Source organism: Nanorana parkeri, unplaced genomic scaffold (assembly GCF_000935625.1).
Source record: "Nanorana parkeri isolate BGI_ZX_2015 unplaced genomic scaffold, ASM93562v1 scaffold2594, whole genome shotgun sequence".
In the NCBI taxonomy this organism is placed as follows: Eukaryota; Metazoa; Chordata; class Amphibia; order Anura; family Dicroglossidae; genus Nanorana; species Nanorana parkeri.
In genome coordinates this window covers 37,315-59,331 of record NW_017308862.1, presented here as the reverse complement: position 1 = coordinate 59,331, position 22,017 = coordinate 37,315, and the positions used below count along the sequence as shown (strand labels likewise).

At 44.9% G+C, this 22,017-nt stretch overlaps 2 protein-coding genes across 2 annotated transcripts in view; both read left to right on the top strand.

Annotated features, from left to right (window-relative positions):
- LOC108801981 (cytochrome P450 2K4-like) overlaps window positions 1-12,112 on the top strand; it is a 21,640-nt gene extending 9,528 nt beyond the window's left edge. Inside the window, exons 4-9 of the mRNA XM_018573886.1 lie at window positions 1,189-1,349; window positions 3,114-3,287; window positions 4,539-4,680; window positions 6,238-6,422; window positions 9,414-9,555; window positions 11,930-12,112. Coding sequence (XP_018429388.1) covers window positions 1,189-1,349; window positions 3,114-3,287; window positions 4,539-4,680; window positions 6,238-6,422; window positions 9,414-9,555; window positions 11,930-12,111 — 986 coding nt within the window. The 3' untranslated portion in view covers window position 12,112. The remainder of the gene's footprint in view (window positions 1-1,188; window positions 1,350-3,113; window positions 3,288-4,538; window positions 4,681-6,237; window positions 6,423-9,413; window positions 9,556-11,929) is intronic.
- A 7,607-nt stretch (window positions 12,113-19,719) lies between these two features.
- The window catches only part of LOC108801982 (cytochrome P450 2K1-like), a 28,989-nt gene continuing 26,691 nt past the window's right edge, over window positions 19,720-22,017 (top strand). Inside the window, exon 1 of the mRNA XM_018573887.1 lies at window positions 19,720-19,913. Within this exon, the coding sequence (XP_018429389.1) occupies window positions 19,731-19,913 (183 nt within the window). The 5' untranslated portion in view covers window positions 19,720-19,730. The remainder of the gene's footprint in view (window positions 19,914-22,017) is intronic.

Sequence of the window (22,017 nt, the reverse complement as noted above, 5' to 3'; positions counted from 1 at the left end):
CCCCCCCCCCCCACCCCTCATCTCTCTTGATTGGGTGGAAATGGAATCATTTCCTGACCCCGCAAATCCTTTTATCACGTACCTGGTAGAGAACCGAGTAGTGAGGAAGCCTCCTTTGCAACTCTTGTCCCACACCCCTCAGAGTGGTGAGAGGGAGTGAGAGGACAGAGAGCAGTACCGGTGCCAGAGGGTGCAGAGTACTGTGCCTGGGTGAGTCCGAAGCTGGTCTCCAAAGAAGCAGAAAGCAAGTGTAGTTGCAGCTGGGAAGACCACCAGGAACACGGCTGGAGCAGGACGAGGTCAGGCAGGCCAGGGTCAATACCGATCGGGCAGCGAAGTACAAGGTGGCAGGCAGAAGATTAGTCGAAGAGCAAGCAGAGGTCCGGTGGCGGCAGCATTCAGGTGTAGTCAAGGAGATCCAGGTCAGGCAGCAGAATACTGGAACAGGCAGAGGCACAGGAACACACACACAGGAGCTAAAAGACCATTCAGCAATGATCTATAGGACCATCAATCCAGAGAAGCTGCATCACTTCCTGCACTCACATTGGCACGTTTTCGCGCGTATGTTCATTGAGCGCGCATGCGCAATAGCACCCATGTCCCGCAAATGCAGAAGACAGGTGTACGCACATGCGCAGAAGCATCTGCATGACTAGGTTTAGTCTTACAGCTTTTGAATGGTGCTGACACTGTCCTTCCTTCTGGAGGGGGGCTACTTTTCTTTCGCATGGTCCCTGTGTGTGTTGTAAAGTAGTCACCCCTCCAAGCGTGCTCCCGGGATGGACTACAATCTCATGTTTTGTTTACTAATTTGTATTGGGATTGTAGTCCATCCCGGGAGTGAGCTTGGAGCGGTGACTACTTTACAACACACACAGGGTCCATGGGGAACAAAAGTAGTCACCCTCCAGAAGGAAGGACAGTGTCGGCACCAATTCAGAGATGATTGGAGGATCTACAGTCGAGTGATACACAAATAAGATACATTGTTGTTATTTGGGTACGTGAACGTATTTTTAGGATTTAACTGTAAGTGTATATGTAAGTGTAAGCACTTTCACATGAGTACTCTAATACATTGTAATGTAAATGACTTGATCTAACAAGTCATTTATGCATTTATGTAAGTCATGAAGACTGCATGAGTGATCCTGATGTTTGTAATTTCTTCTTTTGTCATAATAGGCAAACCAGTAGACCTGACCATAAAAACCAACTTTGCCATTGGAAATATAATTATATCAATCATCTTTGGGCATCGTTTTGATTACCAACATCCCATTTTACTCAGACTCCTTGGACTTATCAGTGAGAACATGAAACTTGTTGGGAGTCCTTCGATTGTGGTAAAATACAGTATATGTTGTATGTATATATCCCGTATGTATGGTTTTTTTTGTGCAAAACTTATATATTATATATATATATATATTGGTATTGTGTGGCAATCCCACTGTAAAATTAGGTGTTATGATCACCCAGGACTCAGAGTCAGAGGGGCTGAGATGTGTCAGGAAGCAAGGGTTTGCCTGGGTTCTGCTTGGGATCCTGGAACTGAGAGATTTAAAAGTGATTCAGAAGGGATTCCATCTACAGTCCTGGGTCTGGGCTTTAGCAGTGACCAGCACTCGATAATTGCACAGGTGTGCACAGCCCTTAAGGAAAGGATGCTGACTAGGGGAATTAGCTCCTGCTGGCAAATAGGAACAGGCCATGTTCAGGTGTCAGGACGACTGCCCCAGAAGTCAGAGAGCAGTCAGGTGAGCTCCTACTGGGATAGAAACGGACGGTGTTCAGGGGTTAGGAGGACTCCCCCAGAATTTAAAGTAGATTCAGGTGGGTTGTGTGCTAGAGGCACATGAAGACAGCCAGGGAGGCTGGGAGACAACTGGTGAGGCTAGGAGAGCCGTGAGCCTGAGGGGCCATCAGTACAAGTGTGGGACAGCACTTCAAAGAGGACCGGTGGGTCGGGAAGTGCTAATGTTCAAAGTGGAAGCCAGAAAGCTATACTTATGTTGTTTTGAAGCCTTGCATTAATGTTATGAACAATCCCTGTGTGGGTATCCAAGGTGGATGTATGAACTTTTGTTTGAATAAAAGTGGGCTACAAAGCCCTTAAACAGAAGATATGGCGAGTGGACTGCGTCCTTAAGCGCTCACCATATGTGCTAATATCCCCAAAAATCACAATATATATACTGATATATATATATAAACAAATTGCAATTTTATCTAGCCACTATTGCATATAATAACAATACATTAATTTTACAGACTGATTACCGATTAGTGATTATTATTTCACAATATTTACCATGAAGTCATGATAAGTGACCTCCAGAAAGAATAGTCCCTACTGACATGTCTCAGACCACTTATTTTGTTGTAGTCTCCAGCCCCATCCACATTAGGGCTGGCAATTTCTCAAGGTTGTTAGTGACAAGTGCCAGCCTTTTTTGTAAAAAATATGGATGAAGGCCTTTCAAAAGAGAAAAACCTTCTATATTCATGGAAGGTTACCTTTAAAAAAAAGTCTGTGGAAAAAAAACCAATTGTGGCGGGCATCAGTTAGTAGATATGCCCTGTGAAAAAACACATGCAGTCTGTTATCACTGTAGAGCATGTGGATGGGAAGAGGCTGGAGGACAAACCCTTCCCTCTACCCACCCCAAATTTTCCAAGATGCACAAAATTTTACTACCTACAGGATATTCAGCAAGGGTCTACTTTAAAAGACCTGCAAGTGCCTACAATTTCTACAATAAACTCTCCTTATGCCCTTTATCAACAGCACTCCTTATGCTTTCCCTATCACTGTAAGTCACTTTGTCAATATGGCTACTGGAAAATCAACCTTTTACAGTGAAGGGATGGCTTATTCAAAAGCCTCTTTATTGGCCCTTCTATGGCTTCTAAGAGTTTAAAGTCTCAGTCTAAGTTCAAAGATCAGACAGGGCATTATACTTACTATGACGAATCCCCGCAGAATTATGTAGGGTGCATGAACCTCAAACACGCAGGATTTGTCACGGACCCATGGTAGCCCTGAACATGAACCTCATCCCTTATAGTAAGGGCCCTACATTTATAACATTTTGTCTTGTTTTTAGATGTACAATCTCTTCCCCATCTTCTATTATGTGTGTGGATCACATGGCAGGGTGATGCAGAATATAAAAGATATACACAACTTTCTGAGGACAGAGTTTGTGGAGCGTCTGAAAGAACTGGATAGAGATGACCAGAGAGGGTTTATTGATGCGTTTCTTGTCAAGCAAGAAGAGGTAATTAACTGAGTAATATAATATAGCACCTATATCATAGGCTGCCCCCATGTTTAAAGCTTGACTATTGACTTTTTATTTTTATTTGTTTTGGATAGAGCCGGGAAGGGTTAGAGCCTTCCCCGGTGTCTGTGTATACATTGGGGGTATTTTTCATCACTTGTCCTGATAAACTCTATAACAGGGACAGTTACAGTGCCAAAGAACACCACACCAACCCTTGCCCCACTGATAAGCCATAACATTCTGACTACCCACCTAACATTGAGTAGCTCCCCCTTTTGTCCACCAAAACAGCCATGACCCGTGAAAGCATGGACTCCACTAGACCTCTGATGGTATGCTGTGGTATCTGGCACCAAGCCTTCAGTAGAAGATGGTTTAAGTTATGAGGTGCGGCCTTCATGGATCAGACTTGTTTTTCCAGCACATAGCACAGATGCTCAGTTGGATTGAGATCTGGAGAATTTGGAGGCCAAGTCAACACCTCAAACTTGTTGTGTTCCTCAAACCATTCTTGAACCATTTTTGCAGTGAGAAGAGGCCACTGCAATCAGGGAATGACGTTTCCATGAAGGGGTCAGCAACAATGTTTAGGCAGGTGCCACTGCCTCCGCCAACATGCAGGCACCCAGCCATCAACATGATGTAACCAGGCAGCCTTCTTCCATTGTGCCTTGGTCCCGTTCTGCTGCTAATTTGCCCATTGTAGGGGCTTTTGGCAGTGGACACAGGTCAGCATGGTCACCCTGATTGGTCTGCAGCCACATACGCAACAATATGTGATGCACTGTGTTTTCAGATACCTTTCTATCAGAACAAGGATTCATGTTTCAGTAATTTGAGCTAGGGTAGCTCTTCTATTAGTTTGGACTACACAGGCCACCCTTCGCTCCCCACATGCATCAATGAACCTTGGCCACCTATGTCGCTGTCACTGGTTCACTGGTTTTCCGTCCTTGGACCACTTTTGGTAGGTCCTGACCACTGCACACTGGGAACATCCCACAAGAGCTGCCGTTTTAGAGTTGTCATCTAGGCATTACAATCCTTACACTCGCCCATTTCCTCTGCTTCTTCCAGGTGCCCTTGTAATGAGATAATAAATGTTATTCACTTCACCTCACAGTGGTCATGATGTTATGGCCGGTCAGCGTATGTGTACATAGTGCTTGTGTCTAAATCTATATTGTATTGGCAAATCTATCGGTCTTCCCCTATTATTACTGTGTTACTGTGTTTCATATTTAGGAGAAATTGGATCCCAATACATATTTCCATGAAATGAATCTGATGAGCACAGTGACAAGTTTGTTTATGGCCGGGACTGAAACGACCTCATCCACCATCCGCTGGGCCCTCGCATATATGATAATACACCCTGAAATTCAGAGTAAGAGTTATTTTCTGAGGTTATCATTATTTAGATTCTGAATTAATGCAAAGACCATTTTTTGCCTGCAGACATTTGTTTTTACAAACTCTAAAGCATTCAGGCCACTGCTGTGCCTAGGGGCAGTACTCGTGCTATTATAAGGGACAAACTCTCTTTAGTTTTGTCTTTAGTGACCGATTCAATCTAAATATAGATGAAAATGGACAGACTCACATAGGTGAATGTTGGCCTGTAGTGACTATGAAAGTGGGCATGACAGGAGTCACTGTCTCTGTATCTGAGGGCTCTGATGTGCTCTTGCTGCAACTGTAGATGTGCTGTCACAGCCAATGTTATTTTCTGTCATTTTCAATACACTGCTATGTATTGCATTGCATATTAATATATTGTAGTGTATGCCTGACATCTAGTGGTGGGTTATGGTTATTACAACTTGTTTTTCCATAAACATTTTGTATTTGCCACTGTTCTCCTCTCTTATTTAGTTTCAGTTGGTATAGTCTTAGATAGACCCTCCCTTCTTCTTACATGTTCCCTTATTTTATTGCTCGCCTTCATCACAGATACTAGGTTTGGAAGTGCGTTGTCTTTTTACACTCCAAATAACCAGCACACATCCTCTATAAAGCACTTTGAGAAGTACAACTGTTTTGGATTATGCTTCCTTGTTGGAGAGTCTGTCTGTCTGTGGAGTGTGCTGATCCAGTTTCTGACCATATTGCCTGGAAAGATCAAGGTCCAAAAGGATGTATGTCAAAGCATAAAGCGGCTCTTGAAACAGAACCGTAACAGGGTTATTCACAAAAGGGTGAAGAGATTGGAGAAGGCCAGAGAAGTGACCAATCTAGGACAACATGGCTGAACTGGAAAGTGAGCTGAATTGGGGAATTATTCCAAATCAGCTATTTTGTCCTAGATTGTTCACTTCTCCTCCCTTCTACAAACTCTTCACCCTTCTGTGAAAAACCCTGTAGATGTAGGGAGAGGCAAGACATAACAGTTTACATGTTCTAAGGATATACAAATAGTTCAAATGAGGTGCTGAAAAAAAAAATGGTGCCAAGAAAATTGACCTTACGGTAACTAACTTCACCAGTAAACTCCATGAATAAATTCATGTCATGTCTATATATGTACAGTTGATAGGCAGAGCCAGCTGTCAGTCACGCAGCTGGGCGCATCCCAGCATAATTGTCGGGATCCTCTTCAGCTGCGGCGTTCTCAGTATACCGCGAGCAGCAGCTCGCGGTATACTGCGGTGTCTCAGTATACCGCCAGCTGTAGCTCGCGGTATACTGAGCCTAGGGTGACGGGAGGACGCTAGTTTGTGTCCTCCCGTTATCCTAAGGAGAACTATGGGGAAAAGCCTTAACCCCATAGTTCTCCTTTAAATCAGCATCATTGTACAAGAAGCATTTAACATTTGAGTGCTGGTCAATTTTTTTTTTAAAGATCATAAGTGAGTCATTGAATAACACCAATACAAGCCTTGTAGATACAATTAAGTAATGAATATTAGCTAAACACTTCATTCATGTGTCTGATTTTCATTAGGACGGGTACATGAGGAAATCGATAGAGTGATTGGATCGGCTCAGCCGCGGATTGATCATCGTAAGAACATGCCCTACACCAACGCAGTCATTCACGAGACTCAGAGATTTGCCAATATCCTACCCATGGATCTTCCCCGAGAGACCACAAGAGATGTTACTTTTCAGGGATACCATATACCGAAGGTCATTTTTACTGTTATTGTTTTTGATTTTTGGCGCAGAGGCCGTATAGGGCATAGCACCTGTAAAGCGTGTGGCTTTGCGTTGGTAAAAACCATTGCAATTTTTTAACATGAATACAATCATACATGATTAAAACCTAGATACCTTCCTCACAGACCGCAACATACAGGGGTACAGGTACACTTAAAAACAAGGACACACAGGGACTCAGTACACACACACACATGCACAATCGCACACAGACACACAAAGGTTGAACTTGATGGACCTGTGTCTTTATTCTACCTCAATTACTATGTAACTATGTAAAACTGTACTCCAGGAAAAAACAATATTTGCATATTTACAATGTAGAAAATAAATACCCCTAATGATGTGTGTCGGTGGATGCTGCTGCATTATGTAAACAAATTTTAACTGTCTTTCATTCTGACATCTCTTTATAGGAGAACTATGGGGTAAGTGTTTTTCCCCATAGTTCTCCTCAGGGTCACGGGAGGACATAAACTAGCGTCCTCCCGTCACCCAAAGTAGATAGAGAGGACAAAGCAGCCAGACATAAGCCAACTCCAATTTCAAGATATAAGATATATTGTACTTTGCTCTATGACCTTCCTAAGTAGAAATTGGTGCCAGTATATAAAAATTATTACCAACTGACAACGGCTATTTTAAAATCAGTGTCACATAGCTATAAAAGTCTCACTAACTAGAGGTTTACGTGCGGTACCTTTGGTTCCGGGTGAGGCATTCCCCAGCATCACCCCCAGCACGTCCCACCCAGTCTCCCAGCCCGATGAATCCCTGCTCCTAGCTCGCTGAAGCCCTGCCCTCCAACCCAGTCCCCAAGCTAGTGTGAAGGAGGAGCCTCCCTAACCCTCACTTGCTTGTCACTGCTGAGGCATCGAGATCTATGGCCTCAGTGTTTTCTTTTTTTGATTGGACATCTTGGACCAATGAAGCTTTGCCATTGGTCCAAGCCATCCACAGAGCTCACGCCTCTAACACAGAGTAGAGGCTGTGACAGCTCTTGCCTCACCAGGTTAGGTTACACAAGCAGTGGGGAAGCCCGCTGCTGTGTAACCTAACTACCTGTCAAAATCCGGATGCAGCGCCGCCTGTAATTAACATCCAGCGTTCCATGACAGGATACACAGTGGGGAGGCTTTCCCTGCTGTGTAACCTGATAGAAGCTGATCTGAATGGAGAAAAGCTGACAGCTTTTTCCTCCATAATACTAGGTGAGGCTCTGCCTCACCTGCCTCCCCTGACTGCACATCCATGGTTTACATGTTGTTATAAGAGCTTTCAGTTGGAGACACTTGAATGATTTAGCATTGGAAGATTCATGGAAACAGCTATGGTGCGTTGGTTGAGGAAAGATTTGTTTTAAAGAACAATGGCTATATTGTAGGAGTACCCTTCCTTTTAGGCACTGTTTCCACCGCTTCTAAATTGAAAGTAAATGTCTCTACCCATTGCTGAGAGAAGGTCCTCTGGCACCCAAGGCAAAGATGGCAAAGATGCCAATGTGTACCACCCCTCCCCCCCTCCTCCTCCTTCCCCATGAACTGAGACAAATTCAGCTTGCATGTTGGGCCAGGACAAGGTGACGGCATCTGTCCACCAGCCCAGGGGTTACCATCTTTTAGTGTAAGGACAACCAACAGGGATATGGGGAGGTATTGTGACACTGTTAAACCAGTGTGATTTAGCCATACTCAGTCTGTTAAAACAGAGCCAGGTTTCCATTGACATAATTATCATAACCAAAAATCATTATCCTAACCACCAATCTGTTCTTTCATCTGAGAACTGAAGTCGTTTATGACTCAATAAAAGTTAAATTTTATTCTGCAATTTGTCCTCTTCATAAAGCACCAGAAATATGTTTTTAATTTGGCCCTACAAGATGAATCAAAGCAAATGTGAAACATTTGCATAACAATGTGTCACAATACCATGCATGGGTGTCCCACAACCGCATGCAGGTATCTATACAGGGGAACCAAATACGTGACCACACTTCAGATACCAAAACAATTCTTGTGAACTATAGTTTATTAGATACACCAAAAAACAACACAACCACAAGCAACCCCACCAACACCCGCAAGTATCATTTATGAGCCAAACTATATACAAATAACAAATCACACACCAGAGATAACAGGGCTGGGTATAACCTGGGGAGCAGGGCAACCGAGGAGACCTGGGAGCCACAGATCAGGAGACCTCAGGGGTAAGCATCAGGAGTCAGGTCAGGGTCCAAGGCAGGACCAGAGGTAGGAACAAAAACCAGGCTACAGGTAGGGATATGGAGACAATACGGAGGCACAGGCCTCGCTGTGAGGAGGGGCTAAATACCTGCCCAGACCAGCACCAGGTGGTGACTAATTGCTGATTACTGGGAGATGCCCGCAGGTGAGCACCGGAGCTGCAGGTTCCAGTACTACAGTGCCACCCAGAGGTGGTCTGGTACCTGACAGCCAGAACAGCAATTTGTGGATGAAGGCCACTGCAACAACCTACTGACAACCCATTGTCACACTGACAACCCAGTGCTCTAGTTTACAATGGGGTATGGTGTAGTCACCAAGTTCGCACAGAGCTCCCGATATAGTATAGAGCAGGTGGCTGTTACACACTAAGGAGAAAGATTATTCTTCCTCTGCCTCATACATCCTGTCTCTAGTTAGAAGGCCTTCTAGCACAGGATTCTGAGGGTTATGCTCTAAAGACCCCACATCACATTCCCCAGAAGTATTAAAAGGAGAAAAATAATTTAAAATTGTCAGGAAAGAAAACCCCAATTTGCAATTTTTTTTTAAATCAAGACCACATTTAGAATAAATTGCCTCAAAGATTCTGAATAACATTTCCCTCAGCAATTTAAAAACGATCATAGTAAAATAACTTGGCCAAGTGCAGAAGAAGGAGAAAGCTAATATAATTCTAACATAACATGTACACATGTTTATTTCCATCTAGGGAACGTACATTGTTCCTCTTCTCGAATCTGTGTTATACGATGAAACCCAATTTGAGAGGCCAGAGGCATTCTATCCAGAACATTTCCTCGATTCAAAGGGGGCGTTTCTAAAGAAGGCGGCTTTCATGCCCTTCTCAGCAGGTAATATACAGTATATGACAATGGATGATAAAACAAATACAAATATCAATATTGTAAAGCAAATCCAAAGTAGTTATAAGTCAAAGCATACACATGGGGAAGGAAGGTTTATAAAGTATATAGTACGTAGCAAAAAACATTCGACTTAAAGGAGGGTCCCCTATTATTTTTACTAGCAAAAACACGATTTTTCCCCAGAAGGGGATCCCACCATTGTTTCAAAATATATAACAAATTATCATAAAAGTGTATTTATTTTTAAATATATTTAAAATGCACACATATCAATATCAACAGAATGGGAAAAAGATATCAGTCTCATCGGTCAAATGAAGAGTTAACATACACATGTATGTTAAAGGAGAACTATGGGGTTAAGGCTTTTCTCCATAGTTCTCCTTAGGGTAACGGGAGGACACAAACTAGCGTCCTCCCATCACCCTAGGCTTAGTATACCGCGAGCTACAGCTCCCTATATACTGAGACGCCGCAGCTGAAGCGGATCCCGACAATTGTGCCGGGATCCGCCCAGCTGCGTGAGTGACAGCTGGCTCTGCCCATCTAGAGGCAGAGCCAGCTGTACCCGCCCCCTCCCCCGTCCGTTCCGCCAGTCAGCGCTGGCGGATCGGAGCGGGGAGGGGGGAATCCAGCCCCTCCCCTGTCACGGCAGAGAGCCGTGACAGGATCGAGAGGTGAGCGAACGCAGGTATGTGTTCACTCATCTTCCGATCTACTGAGCCGACCTGTGACAGTCTCATTGTCACATGTCGGCTAGAACTATGAGGTGAGTGAAAAGCACTCACCTTATAATTCTCCTTTAACTCTTCATTTGACCGATGAGACTGATCTCTTTTTCCCATTCTTTTGGAGCTCTAGATACAAGGATACTCTCCTGATACCAAGTATAATGCCAGATAGATAGATATGGAGGCATGCTAGGGCGCACCTAATTTTACATATATTGTCCACATGCATTTTTTCAATAACTAGCCGAATGCAGTCATATATGTGATACAGTATATACATGGTTGTTTGTATTTTGATATGTGTGCATTTTAAATATATTTAAAAATAAATACACTTTTATGATAATTTGTTATATATTTTGAAACAATGGTGGGATCCACTTCTGGGGAAAAATCGTGTTTTTGTTTATAAGTCAAAGCATCAGCATTTATTGTAAAGCATATAGCACACAATGTTTTCAACCCAACACACCTGACAACTTTTTGATCCTGATATAATACACAGAAGTGAATGGTACACCACACAGATTGCATTCATCAGCTGGTATGAACATGATATTACAGGATAGTGTGACAATACAGCACAGTGCTCACAGATTCTTGTACATAATCTCCACAAAACCAAGATACTCGAATATGCAAATACTGTACAAACCAACATGCTATGGTTGTTGACTCAGCCCAGCCCTCTCCACCATACTATTGGCCAACCAATCATAGTGATGGGCTAATAAAGAGAGGGCAGGCAGTGGTGTCTTGCTTGCTAGACATGTAAGCTGCGGAACAATTCGGTTCGGGTATTTCGTTATTTCGGAATTCGGGAATTGGATCAGAAATTAAATTCGGTTCGGCTTTCGGATTCAGACAAAATCCGAATTTCAGTAGTTGTGGAAGATTACCAGGTACCAGGTTATACTGTGTGCTATTATAAACCAAGAACTTAATCTCCTGTATGAAGCAATACAGACTGGGTCTGTGTGCTAACCCTCTCATGTAAGGGGTATGATGCAATTCCACAACCCTATATGAAGTAATACAGATTGTTTATACTTAGCCAGAACTTGCATAATCTCATGACATACCCACATGTGTTCAGGGCCGCTGCTGCCACTAGACAAACTAGGCTGCTGAGCAGAGGAGTGGAACAGGTCCGCTCCTCTGCTCAGTGGGTGGGGTTTCAATAGCCAGCCTGCTATTGGCTGTTTCAAATTAAACTAGCCAATAGCAGTCTGGCTCCTGATCTCTTAAATGCACCTGTCGCCTGCAGAAGCTATCCAGCAGGAGAATGGGGCCACACGATGGGGGATTGTGGGTTTCGCTGCAGGAGGTGGGCTGGGGGGTGCAAGTAGCTGGTCTTGCCTAGGGTGCAAAATAGTCTAGCACCGACTGCGTGTGTTTACATTGTGTACTTCTGAGATCCTCCTAATTAGCTGACTGCATATAGTTCCTTGAAGCTAAGAGACGCACAGGAAGTAGTGCCTATCCGCAGCTGTGGTTAAGACCAGGTAAAGACTGAGTACCCTGCTACATGCGTTACATCAGTATGGCGTTCTTGGATTTAGACTTAGTTTAAGTCTCTAAGGAAGTCTTTACAAACTCTGACAATCATTGCACTCTATTTTTCACAGGAAGGAGGTCTTGCCCTGGGGAAACACTTGCAAAAATGGAGCTGTTTCTCTTCTTCACCAGCCTTATGCAGAAGTTCACATTTCATGCTGCCCCTGGTGTGACCAGCTTCCAAGTCAAACCTTCAGTAGGTCTTACAAGTCCACCATCATCTCCGAAGATCTGCTGTAGGCCACGGTCCTAATAAAAATTAATTTCCACTGTTTATTACTGCTGCACTTTATTACTGCTCCCACACCAACCTTTAAAGGTGCCCCTACACAAGAGAGAAGAACAAAGATCTCTTAGGCGGGCCCCGCCTCCTCCTTCACTGCGAACGCCGGCCTCTTCTGCCGCAGCTGCTGGCTGTCACTGACACAGTGATCTTCACAGCCGCTGCTGAGCTGTGTCAGTGACAACCAGCACCCTTACATGCCATAGCGCCCCAGGAGGCCCACACGGCATCAGAGGGATGCACTGGCCGGGCCCGCCTGGGTCTCTATGGTGATTGCTACGCCACTGGTTCTAGTCATCTCTACCATCATGATTGATGAATGACATATGTACCGAAAATTACTTCTAGTATTACTTCTTTCCAGACAACCAAAACCACAGACTCTAGTCTGATTGCGTATATTCCCAAACTGAACAAATGAATATATAGACAATCAATCATCACTTATGTTCTTTACATTCATACATAATCCCTATATGAATAATACCCTCTAAACATTATTAGTATTGTTACTGATATTCAAACAAGAGGACAGTTTATGTCAGCATTCCTGCGCTGACATAAACTGAGAGACAGCCAATGTCAGCTCTCAAAGTCAGAGCAGGAAAGTGAGCATAAAGCTCTTAGACCACTCATACCTTCAATTGCTGTCATGCCTGTTATTATACAGACAGAAAGACAACCTTTCTTTGGGTCTAACAGAAGTTCTCCCCCAGCATGAGAACAGATACAGATTTAAAAGGAAGAGCAGCAAAGAGAAGGGAAACTACCATGGATTACAGTAAGGCGCACATTACAGTATTGGTTTATGTTAAAAAATCTGAGGGTTTAATGTCACTTTAATACATCTGTTCCTTCTTGCTCCATATTTTTCCTTCTTCTTAGCTATACTGTATTTCTTTGTATAAATAAATATAATAATTAATGCCAAAAATTGTTTATACTGCTAGTATCCATGCTAAAAATGACCTCAAAGCCTATAGTATATACCAGAAAGTAGTGATGTTGCTCAATTACCATAAGCAGTCAGTCAAATCGTTGTTATATTCCCTTTTTCATACGCATGAGTCTCAGGGTTAAACCCAGCGAATTCACAGGCCTGTTTCTATAAGTGTGCACGCTGTTGCTATTATTTAACAAGGTAATGATGATATGCAAACCCTTGTAAATATTGCTGAACATGCATATTCAACAGGGCTACCTGACCTGACTTGAAGGAGAACTATGAGGTGAGTGATTTCCACTCATCAATCATCCTCATAGTTCGAGCCGACGTATGACAATTAAAGGTCGGCCCTAAAGATCGGAAAGTGAGCGAACGCATACTGTCGCTCACTCACTTTCTGATCAGCTCCCTGCAGAGAGCTGTGACTGTCAGTCACCGCTCCACGCAGGGATTCCCCCCTCCCCATTCCGATCCTCCAGCGCTGAGTGGGGGAATGGACGAGGGAGGGGGCGGGCACAGCTGGTTCTAGATAGGCAGAGCCAGCTGTCACTCACGCAGCTGGTTGGATCTCGACAGCATTGTCGGGATCCGTCCTGGCTGCGGCGCTCTCCCATCCTCTGGAACTCCTTACCCCAATCTGTCCGCCTATCTCCTATGCTGCCCACCTTTAGGCGATCCTTTTTACTGGAACACAAAGCACCAATCATTCTCCTGGGACATTCTGGAGGAGGAGGATGAAGAGCTGGGAGTGCTGCTGGTGGTATATCCTGTGAGGTTTGCTTGTGCACTGTGCAAATTTTGTGTTATCACAATTTTGGAAATGCCAATTAGATCAGCTCATAAAAATACAAAGAGGTCACCTGCTCACGTTCTAACTAGCCAGCAAAAAAAATCTAACTTTTCGGTTTCAGGCACAAAGGTTGCATATATTTGCAACTTATCAAGCTAATAATTCACTCTTGTTTTACTTCATGCCTCAACTATTGCAATTCACTTCTAATTGGCCTACCTCCCACCTTCAGTCCACCATGAATGCTGCTGCCAGAATCATCCGCCTTACAACAGATAAAGCCATCTACAGACAAAGCCATCTACAACTCTGCCTTGAGCTACATCAACAGCCTCATCTCAGAATGTCGTTCAAACCATGCTCATCCCAAGACCTCCTGCTTTCTAGCCCCTTATCACGTCCTCCCTTGCTGGCCTCCAGGACTTCTTTAGAGTCCTGGAGGCCGATTAGGAATCCCTGCAGGGAGCCATGAGTGACAGTCACGGCTCTCTGCAGGGACATGGTCGAGAAGTGAGCGAGCGACGCTATGTGTTCGCCCACTTCCCGATCTATTGAGATGACGTGTGACAGTTTCATTGTCACACGTCGGCTCGAACTATGAGGATGAGTGGTTAAGAGTAGATCATGATTCATAAATCCTATTAATGATGACAAAGAACCCTCTTGTGGCTTCTAGACATGATACAAAGGATCTCTACGCATTTTGAAAATCACTCGGCCTCATAGTTCGAGCCAATGTGTGACAATGAAACTGTTACAAGTTGGCTCAATAGATTGGGAAGTGAGTGAACACATACCGTCGCTCGCTCACTTCTCAATCATGGCTCCCTGTAGGGATTCCCCCGCTCCGATCCTCCAGCGCTGACTGGCGGAACGGACGGGGGAGGGGGTGGGTACAGCTGGCTCTGCCTCTAGATAGGCAGAGCCAGCTGTCACTCACGCAGCTGGGTGGATCTCGACAGTAATATTTGGCATAATCTGCCATTAAATAAGTACATTGGCTATGTAATCTGTATAGATATGGCATATGCCTTAGTCAATATCTTAAATGATGTCCTTTTTGATACATTCCATAGGTATAGAGCAAAATAGGTGCTCTAATAGATGCTTTAATTTATGTGAAGGGGTAAAACTGCCATTGCTGGACAATACCCCATGCCAGTAAAACTGCCCTTGCTGGACAATTCCCCTGGCCAGTAAAACTGCCCTTGCTGGACAATACCCCTGGCCAGTAAAACTGCCCTTGCTGGACAATTCCCCTGGCCAGTAAAACTGCCCTTGCTGGACAATACCCCATGCCAGTAAAACTGCCCTTGCTGGACAATACCCCATGCCAGTAAAATTGCCCTTGCTGGACAATTCCCCTGGCCAGTGAAACTGCCCTTGCTGGACAATTCCCCTGGCCAGTAAAACTGTCCTTGCTGGACAATTCCCCTGGCCAGTAAAACTGCCCTTACTGTACAATACTGTAACACTCGCCCCTAGGGGTCTGGCTTATGGACCGCAGATGCGGATGAGGCCTCTATCGAAGAGGACGGGTATCAGGGTGCAGCTCTACCTCTGGAGCCCAGTGTGTGGAGTAAGGCGAGGAGGGAGCTGCTTCACATCATGCCCCGTATAGCAACAATTTAACCCTGTATAGCAACAACAGGCTAGGTCTGGAGGGTTCAACAAGTAATGAAGACAATACGGAGTTCAAGGGAGTATACGAACAGTAAAGCTCAATTAGTTTCGATGCAGTTCAACAGGCTGTATAACAGTATCGCTCAATTAGTATGAAATGCAGTTCAATAGGATGCAAGAACAGTACAGCTCAAGTAATATCAATGCAGTTCAGTAGGATCTATGAACAGTATAGCTCAATTGGTATAATTGCAGTTCACTAGGATGAATGAACAGTTTATCTCAATTTGTCTCAGTGCAGTTCGATATGATGAATGAACAGTATAGCTCAATTGGTATCAATTCAGTTCAAATAGTATGCAAGAACAGTACAGCTCAAGTAATATAAATGCAGTTCAAGAGGATGAATGAACAGTTTAGCTGAGCTAGTGTCAATGCAGTTCCATAGTTTTTAGCCAGCAGCTATGGCTGGAATACTTGCGGTTCTGTGGCACTCCCTGGTGTGGGAGGATGAAGCTAGGTCGGATCCTCGAGTAAGCTGGTTCCTGCAGGGGAGCAAGTGGAGGCTGGTTTGGTCAGCGACCTGCTTACAACGATAGTGGGACGCCGATCAAACCGCTGACCGCGGCTTTATGCCGACGGCTCGAGTGCGTGAGCCGAGTCTCGCGGCGCGCCTGCGCAGTAGCGGCAACTGACCCCGTCTAAGAGTGGGTGGAGCCTCGCGGCGCGCCTGCGCCGTAGCGCGGACGGAGCTCGTTCCCGGCTGAGGGGAGATGGGATCGTTACAAATACCCCATGCCAGTAAAACTGTCCTTGCTGGACAATTCCCCTGGCCAGTAAAACTGCCCTTGCTGGTTAAAGATACAATCTTATTGGACATGGGCATTGACATTGGCAGGGCTGAGTAACAAAGGCTAGAAAGGCACAAGGTGAAACTAAATCAGAGAGGGGCACAGGGAAGGATTATCTCTCTGATAAAGGTAATAGCCAACATTTTGCCCATTTTAGGTCAGACTTATACTTTCAACGTTTAAAATAGCTTGGGCTGCTAAATACAACCACGATATACAGATGACCGCTAAAGGAAACATCTACAAGCAGGTATATGAAATGCAATGTTATACAGGGAACAGCAAATGTTACAATTACACTAAATATTACCTATGGAAAATAAAGTAGTTGATTTATAAAACTTCTGCCCAGCCATATGTTGGGTGAATGCCGTTCGCATGGCATACCCGGCACTAGCTGGAGCTCAGGAGCATAGGATTTCCTGCGCTCCTTGGCTCCATTTAGTGGTGCGAACAGCATTCACCCAACATATGGCTGGGCGGAAGTTTTATAAATTAATCCCAAAAGTGTATATTTTAAGAAAGAAGAACTCAGAAAGTTAAAGGGCTTTTCAGGGCTTTTCCCCATAGTTCTCCTTAGGGTAACGGGAGGACACAAACTAGCGTCCTCCCGTCATCCTAAGCTCAGTATATAGAGAGCTACAGCTCGCGGTATACTGAGACGCCGCAGCCGGAGCGGATCCCGGCATCGATGTCGAGATCCGCCCAGCAGCGTGAGTGACAGCTGGCTGTGCCTATCTAGAGGCAGAGCCAGCTGTACCCGCCCCCTTCCCCGTCAGTTCTGCCAGTCAGCGCTGGCGGATCGGAGCGTGGAGGGGGGAATCCAGCCCCTCCCCCTGTCACGGCAGAGAGCTGTGACAGGATCGAGAGGTGAGCGAACGCCGGTATGTGTTCGCTCACCTCCTGATCTACTGAGCCGACCTGTGACAGTCTCATTGTCACAGGTCGGCTAGAACTATGAGGTGAGTGAAAAGCACCCCCTTCATAGTTCTCCTTTAATGTGTCAACAGCAATGTATGCATACTAATCAAAGGGTGCCGTGCTGAAAGTGTTTTTAAAAAAAGTGTAAAAGTACAAAGTAAATTGCTATAAAAGTGCACCGTGCAAACGGGCATAGCAGGGGTCATTAAATGGCGGACTGACGCCCGTAAACGGACCAAGTGGCGGTTCTGTCTGAACCTCGATCGTCTACATACGCTGAGTTATGGCTGGCCGACAGTGGGTGCCTCAGCTGTACAGCACCCAGATCACTTGTACTAGCCTGCTACTGTGCTGTGCTATCCCTGTACTATCAATGGTTACATGTATATGTTCATTCCCCTCAGCTGTCTTTAGAATTGTGGGGTCTACACAATGCCGAGGGCAGCCGAGTGAATGACCGATGAGCCGATGCATATGCGTGCGGCTCGGCTGAGCCGCTCGGCCATGATGGGGAGCTGTACGGGCTATTGTGAATAGCCCGTACAGCAGGCTCTCGGTTCGAATTAACCGATGGACTCCTGTAACCGAAGCTAGCCGAAGGATCGGCCGAAGCTACGGCTAGATCCTGGGACAGCTTCGTGAATAGACCCCTGTATCTCTTGTCTAAAGTGTATTTATCTCCTATGATCCTCAGCTCCACCTAGTGGACATAATGTGGTATTTACCCTATTTCTTTTGTTCTTTTTGAATATACCTATTGAAGAACATTCAACCAGAAGATAAATTACACTAAGACCATACGTTTTCCCCCCTTTCACAAAACACTTTTGCATGCAATTTTGCTGGATGACTAAGCTATGGGAATTTTCCGCTTTCTCTGTGCTTGTCTCCACTTCACCCTCTGTGAACGTCTCTAAACTTAAAGGAGAATTATGAGGTGAATGCTTTTCACTCAACTCATAGTTCTAGCTAACCTGTGACAATGAGACTGTCACAGGTCGGCTCAGTAGATCGGGAGGTGAGCGAACACATACCGGCGTTCGCTCACCTCTCGATCCTGTCACGCCTCTCTGCCGTGACAGGGGAGTGGATGGATTCCCCCCTCCCCGCTCCGATCCGCCAGCGCTGACTGGCGGAACGGACAGGGGAGGGGGCGGGTACAGCTGGCTTTGCCTCTAGTGGTGATTAAATACCACCAAAAGAAAGCTCTATCTGTCCCCAAAAAATGGTATAAAATTAATTTCAGTACAGCGCTGCATGATGGAATAAATGTCAGTTAAAGTACCGCAGCGCTGAACACTGAAAAATGGCCTGGATGGGAAGGGGGTTTAACACCGCGGACTTCAAGTGGTTAAAGGGACCAGTTCACACCATTCCGTTCTGTTACGTTGCACTGGAAAATAAACGTGCACTACTTTTTCAGCGCAAAGTAATGCAATGCAGCGTTGTGAACTAGCCCCATTCACTTTTTGGTGCCCTTGCAAAACAGATCCCATCGCAACAGATCGTAAGGAAATTAGAAGGTACAATTTCAAGTCAACAGACCTTCCAATTTTGGTGTGAACGAACCCTAAAAGATGGACCTTGTGTAAAGACAAGGTTTGTGAAGGGCATTCTCCCACTCAGGGGTTAAGTAGAAACAACAGCAGGGATCCAATTCAATACACCGGACACCCAGGTTTTAGCAGCTCAGACAGGAACATAGACAAATCCCGTAGTGCTTTTTGTTTAAAGGAGAACTATGGGCTTAAGTCTTTTCCCCATAGTTCTCCTTAGGGTAACGGGAGGACACAAACTAGCGTCCTCCCATCACCCTAGGCTCAGTATACCGCAAGCTGTAGCTCGCGCTATACTGAGATGCCGCAGCTGAAGCGGATCCCGACAATTGTGCCGGGATCCGCCCAGCTGCGTGACTGACACCTGGCTCTGCCTATCTAAAGGCAGAGCCAGCTGTACTCGCCCCCTCCCCCGTCCGTTCCACCAGTCAGCGCTGGCAAATCGGAGCGGGGAGGGGGGAATCCAGCCCCTCCCCTGTCACAGCAGAGAGCCGTGACAGGATCGAGAGGTGAGCGAACGCCGGTATGTGTTCGCTCACCTCCCGATCTACTGAGCCGACCTGTGACGGTCTCATTGTCACAGGTCGGCTAGAACTATGAGGTGAGTGAAAAGCACCCCCCCTCATAGTTCTCCTTTAAAATCAGCTTTATTACAAAAATTGCACTGATTTCATTGAATAACCAGCACCAGTTGTGCAATAAAGTGCAGTGCTGGCTGCCCTGATTATTAGGAAATTAAAACAGTTGGCAGTGTGTTGCATAAATAAATGCCGAATGCTGACAACAAGTAGAATAGTTTATGCATTTAGAGAAGTGGGAGGTCTTGGGGCTGTGCCAACAACTGATATCTCAAACTGGCTGCTCTTCTCAGTACGAGCCTTGAAGTTCTACTAACCACAGCCATGGAGCTCATCTTCCCTGCACTGCTGACACTTGTAGCTGCTTTCATAATTCTCTACCTATGTTCCTTCATTACTAACTACATTACAACTCCCAGGAACTTTCCTCCAGGACCCCGGCCTCTGCCATTCATTGGGAATCTGCACATTATCAACCTCAAGAGACCCTACTTGACTTTGATAGAGGTAAAGTAATTAAGCTGGCTTTCATTTGGCTGACCCAATGCCATTGCATGCTGTGAGCACTTGTTCTGTAGCAGCTGATCAGATGATCCTTCTGTTCACTTTCCAAATTGCTATAAAAAAAAAAAATCAAAGGTTAATTTTGATTATATATTCAAAGACAATTGTAGAGAGCACCAACCATCCATCTTCAGTGAGTGAATGCAGCAATGAGAGATAATTTCTCTCCAATATCTAACAACAATCCAATCTCGTTTTGTCTGCAGCACATCGTGTTTTCTTTATTCTTATAACGCCACCAGCAGTGGTATCAGCAGAAAGTATTGAACCATTCAAAAATCAATTAGATACTGTCCTAAGAGACAGGGGTACAGGTACTCTTAAACCTAAGACGACACAGGGACACATAAACACACATGTATGCACGCACTACACACACAAAGGTTGAACTGGATGGCCATGTGTCTTTATTCAACCTCAAATACCACTGTGTTTCCCCGAAAGTAAGACCTAGTTCGGTGATAGATCTCATATTACATAACCACGGTATGTAACTGTACTATGTAGCATAATCCACAAGCCCCTCCTGCAGACCCGGGACCGGCATCTCGGGTGTCGGCGGGGAAGGAGACCTGTGAACATCCATTCACCAATCTCCTCCCTGCTCGATGGAACCGAAAGTGACGCTGATTGCATCACTTCCAGTCCCTCAGCTGTCATTGTTCGGTTGCAGAAGCCGGACATTAAGCTATTCGATCTGCACTCCAATAGCTTATTTGCATTGGAAAGGTGACAGTGGGGGTCTAATTGACCCCTAATATCACTTTAAAGAGAACCTATCACCACTAGTATGCTATCACATAGGGGGTTTGTAAACCTACTTATATGATAACAATTAAATAAAAAAAAAATATATATATATACACACTGAGTGTCCAGATTAGTGTATTATGTTATAAAACATTTATTATTACCCATATTTTTAGTAAAATAGAAAATTCGGGGTCACGTCAGGTAAATATGTCCAAGGACCTGTAGCACACCTTACCGGACTTCCCATGTGGAAAAATGGGTGCTCGCAATTACTACGGATGGCGCCGTATCGGATAACGTCCATACAACGTCAGGTAAATAGACACCAAACATGTCAAGCCTTAAAATTGCGTGCGACCGCAAAATCGCAAAAAACGCCCACAGGCGATGCTTAGAACGCTTTTACTGCTCATCAGTTTAGTGTTATCAGTGATTGATGGCCCTAAAATTATTGCTCTCACTCCCACGTTTGCGGCGATATGTAACATGTGCGGCACATTAGGCGCAATCGGCGTTTTCGCACGTAGCCGCACCCGACGGTACTCCCGGCCGCATCGGGCACAGCGGATCTCGGGACCGGCAACGGCAGTGACAGGTACTGATACAAGCGATCGAGCGTCTCTAGAGATGCTCCATCGCTTGAATGTAAAGCTCCCGGCCGGCCGTGTAATTACAAAGGCCGGCCGGGAAGCTGCTCGTCGGGCTCCACCGTCCTCTCGTCACAGTGGATTTTTCAAGCCCTGTATATATATATATAACATAAAATTAATTGATATGTAGAAATTTTAAAAAATGTAAGCCCCCCCCGGTCCTGCAAGCGTGTGTGTACTATCGTAAACACGCATCAGGTGCGCCCGCGTACGAAAATGATGATCACGCTACAAATGTTAGGTATCGCTACATGCACCAGAGTGAGAGCAATAATTATAGGGCCAATATTCACAGATATCTCTAAACTGATGACCTGTGCAGGCTTTTAAGTCATTGCCTATGGACAACTTGGGTGACCTTATTTTGTCTGCAATTTCATGGGCGCACGTCATTTCAAACCTGGGCATGTTGGGTATCTATTCACTTGTGGTAATTTCATCTTTCATATTCTACATAAAAATGTTTATTATATTGTGTTCATGGGTGTTAAAGTGCATTTTTTACAAAATTTTTGGGTTTGATAAAGAGTTGCACTAATACTGTAATACATACACATTTGCAACTGACACCATTTCATTCAACAGGGTCTTAGCTTTCAGAAAAAAATATAATATTTGGGAGTTTTAAGTAATTTTCAGGCCTA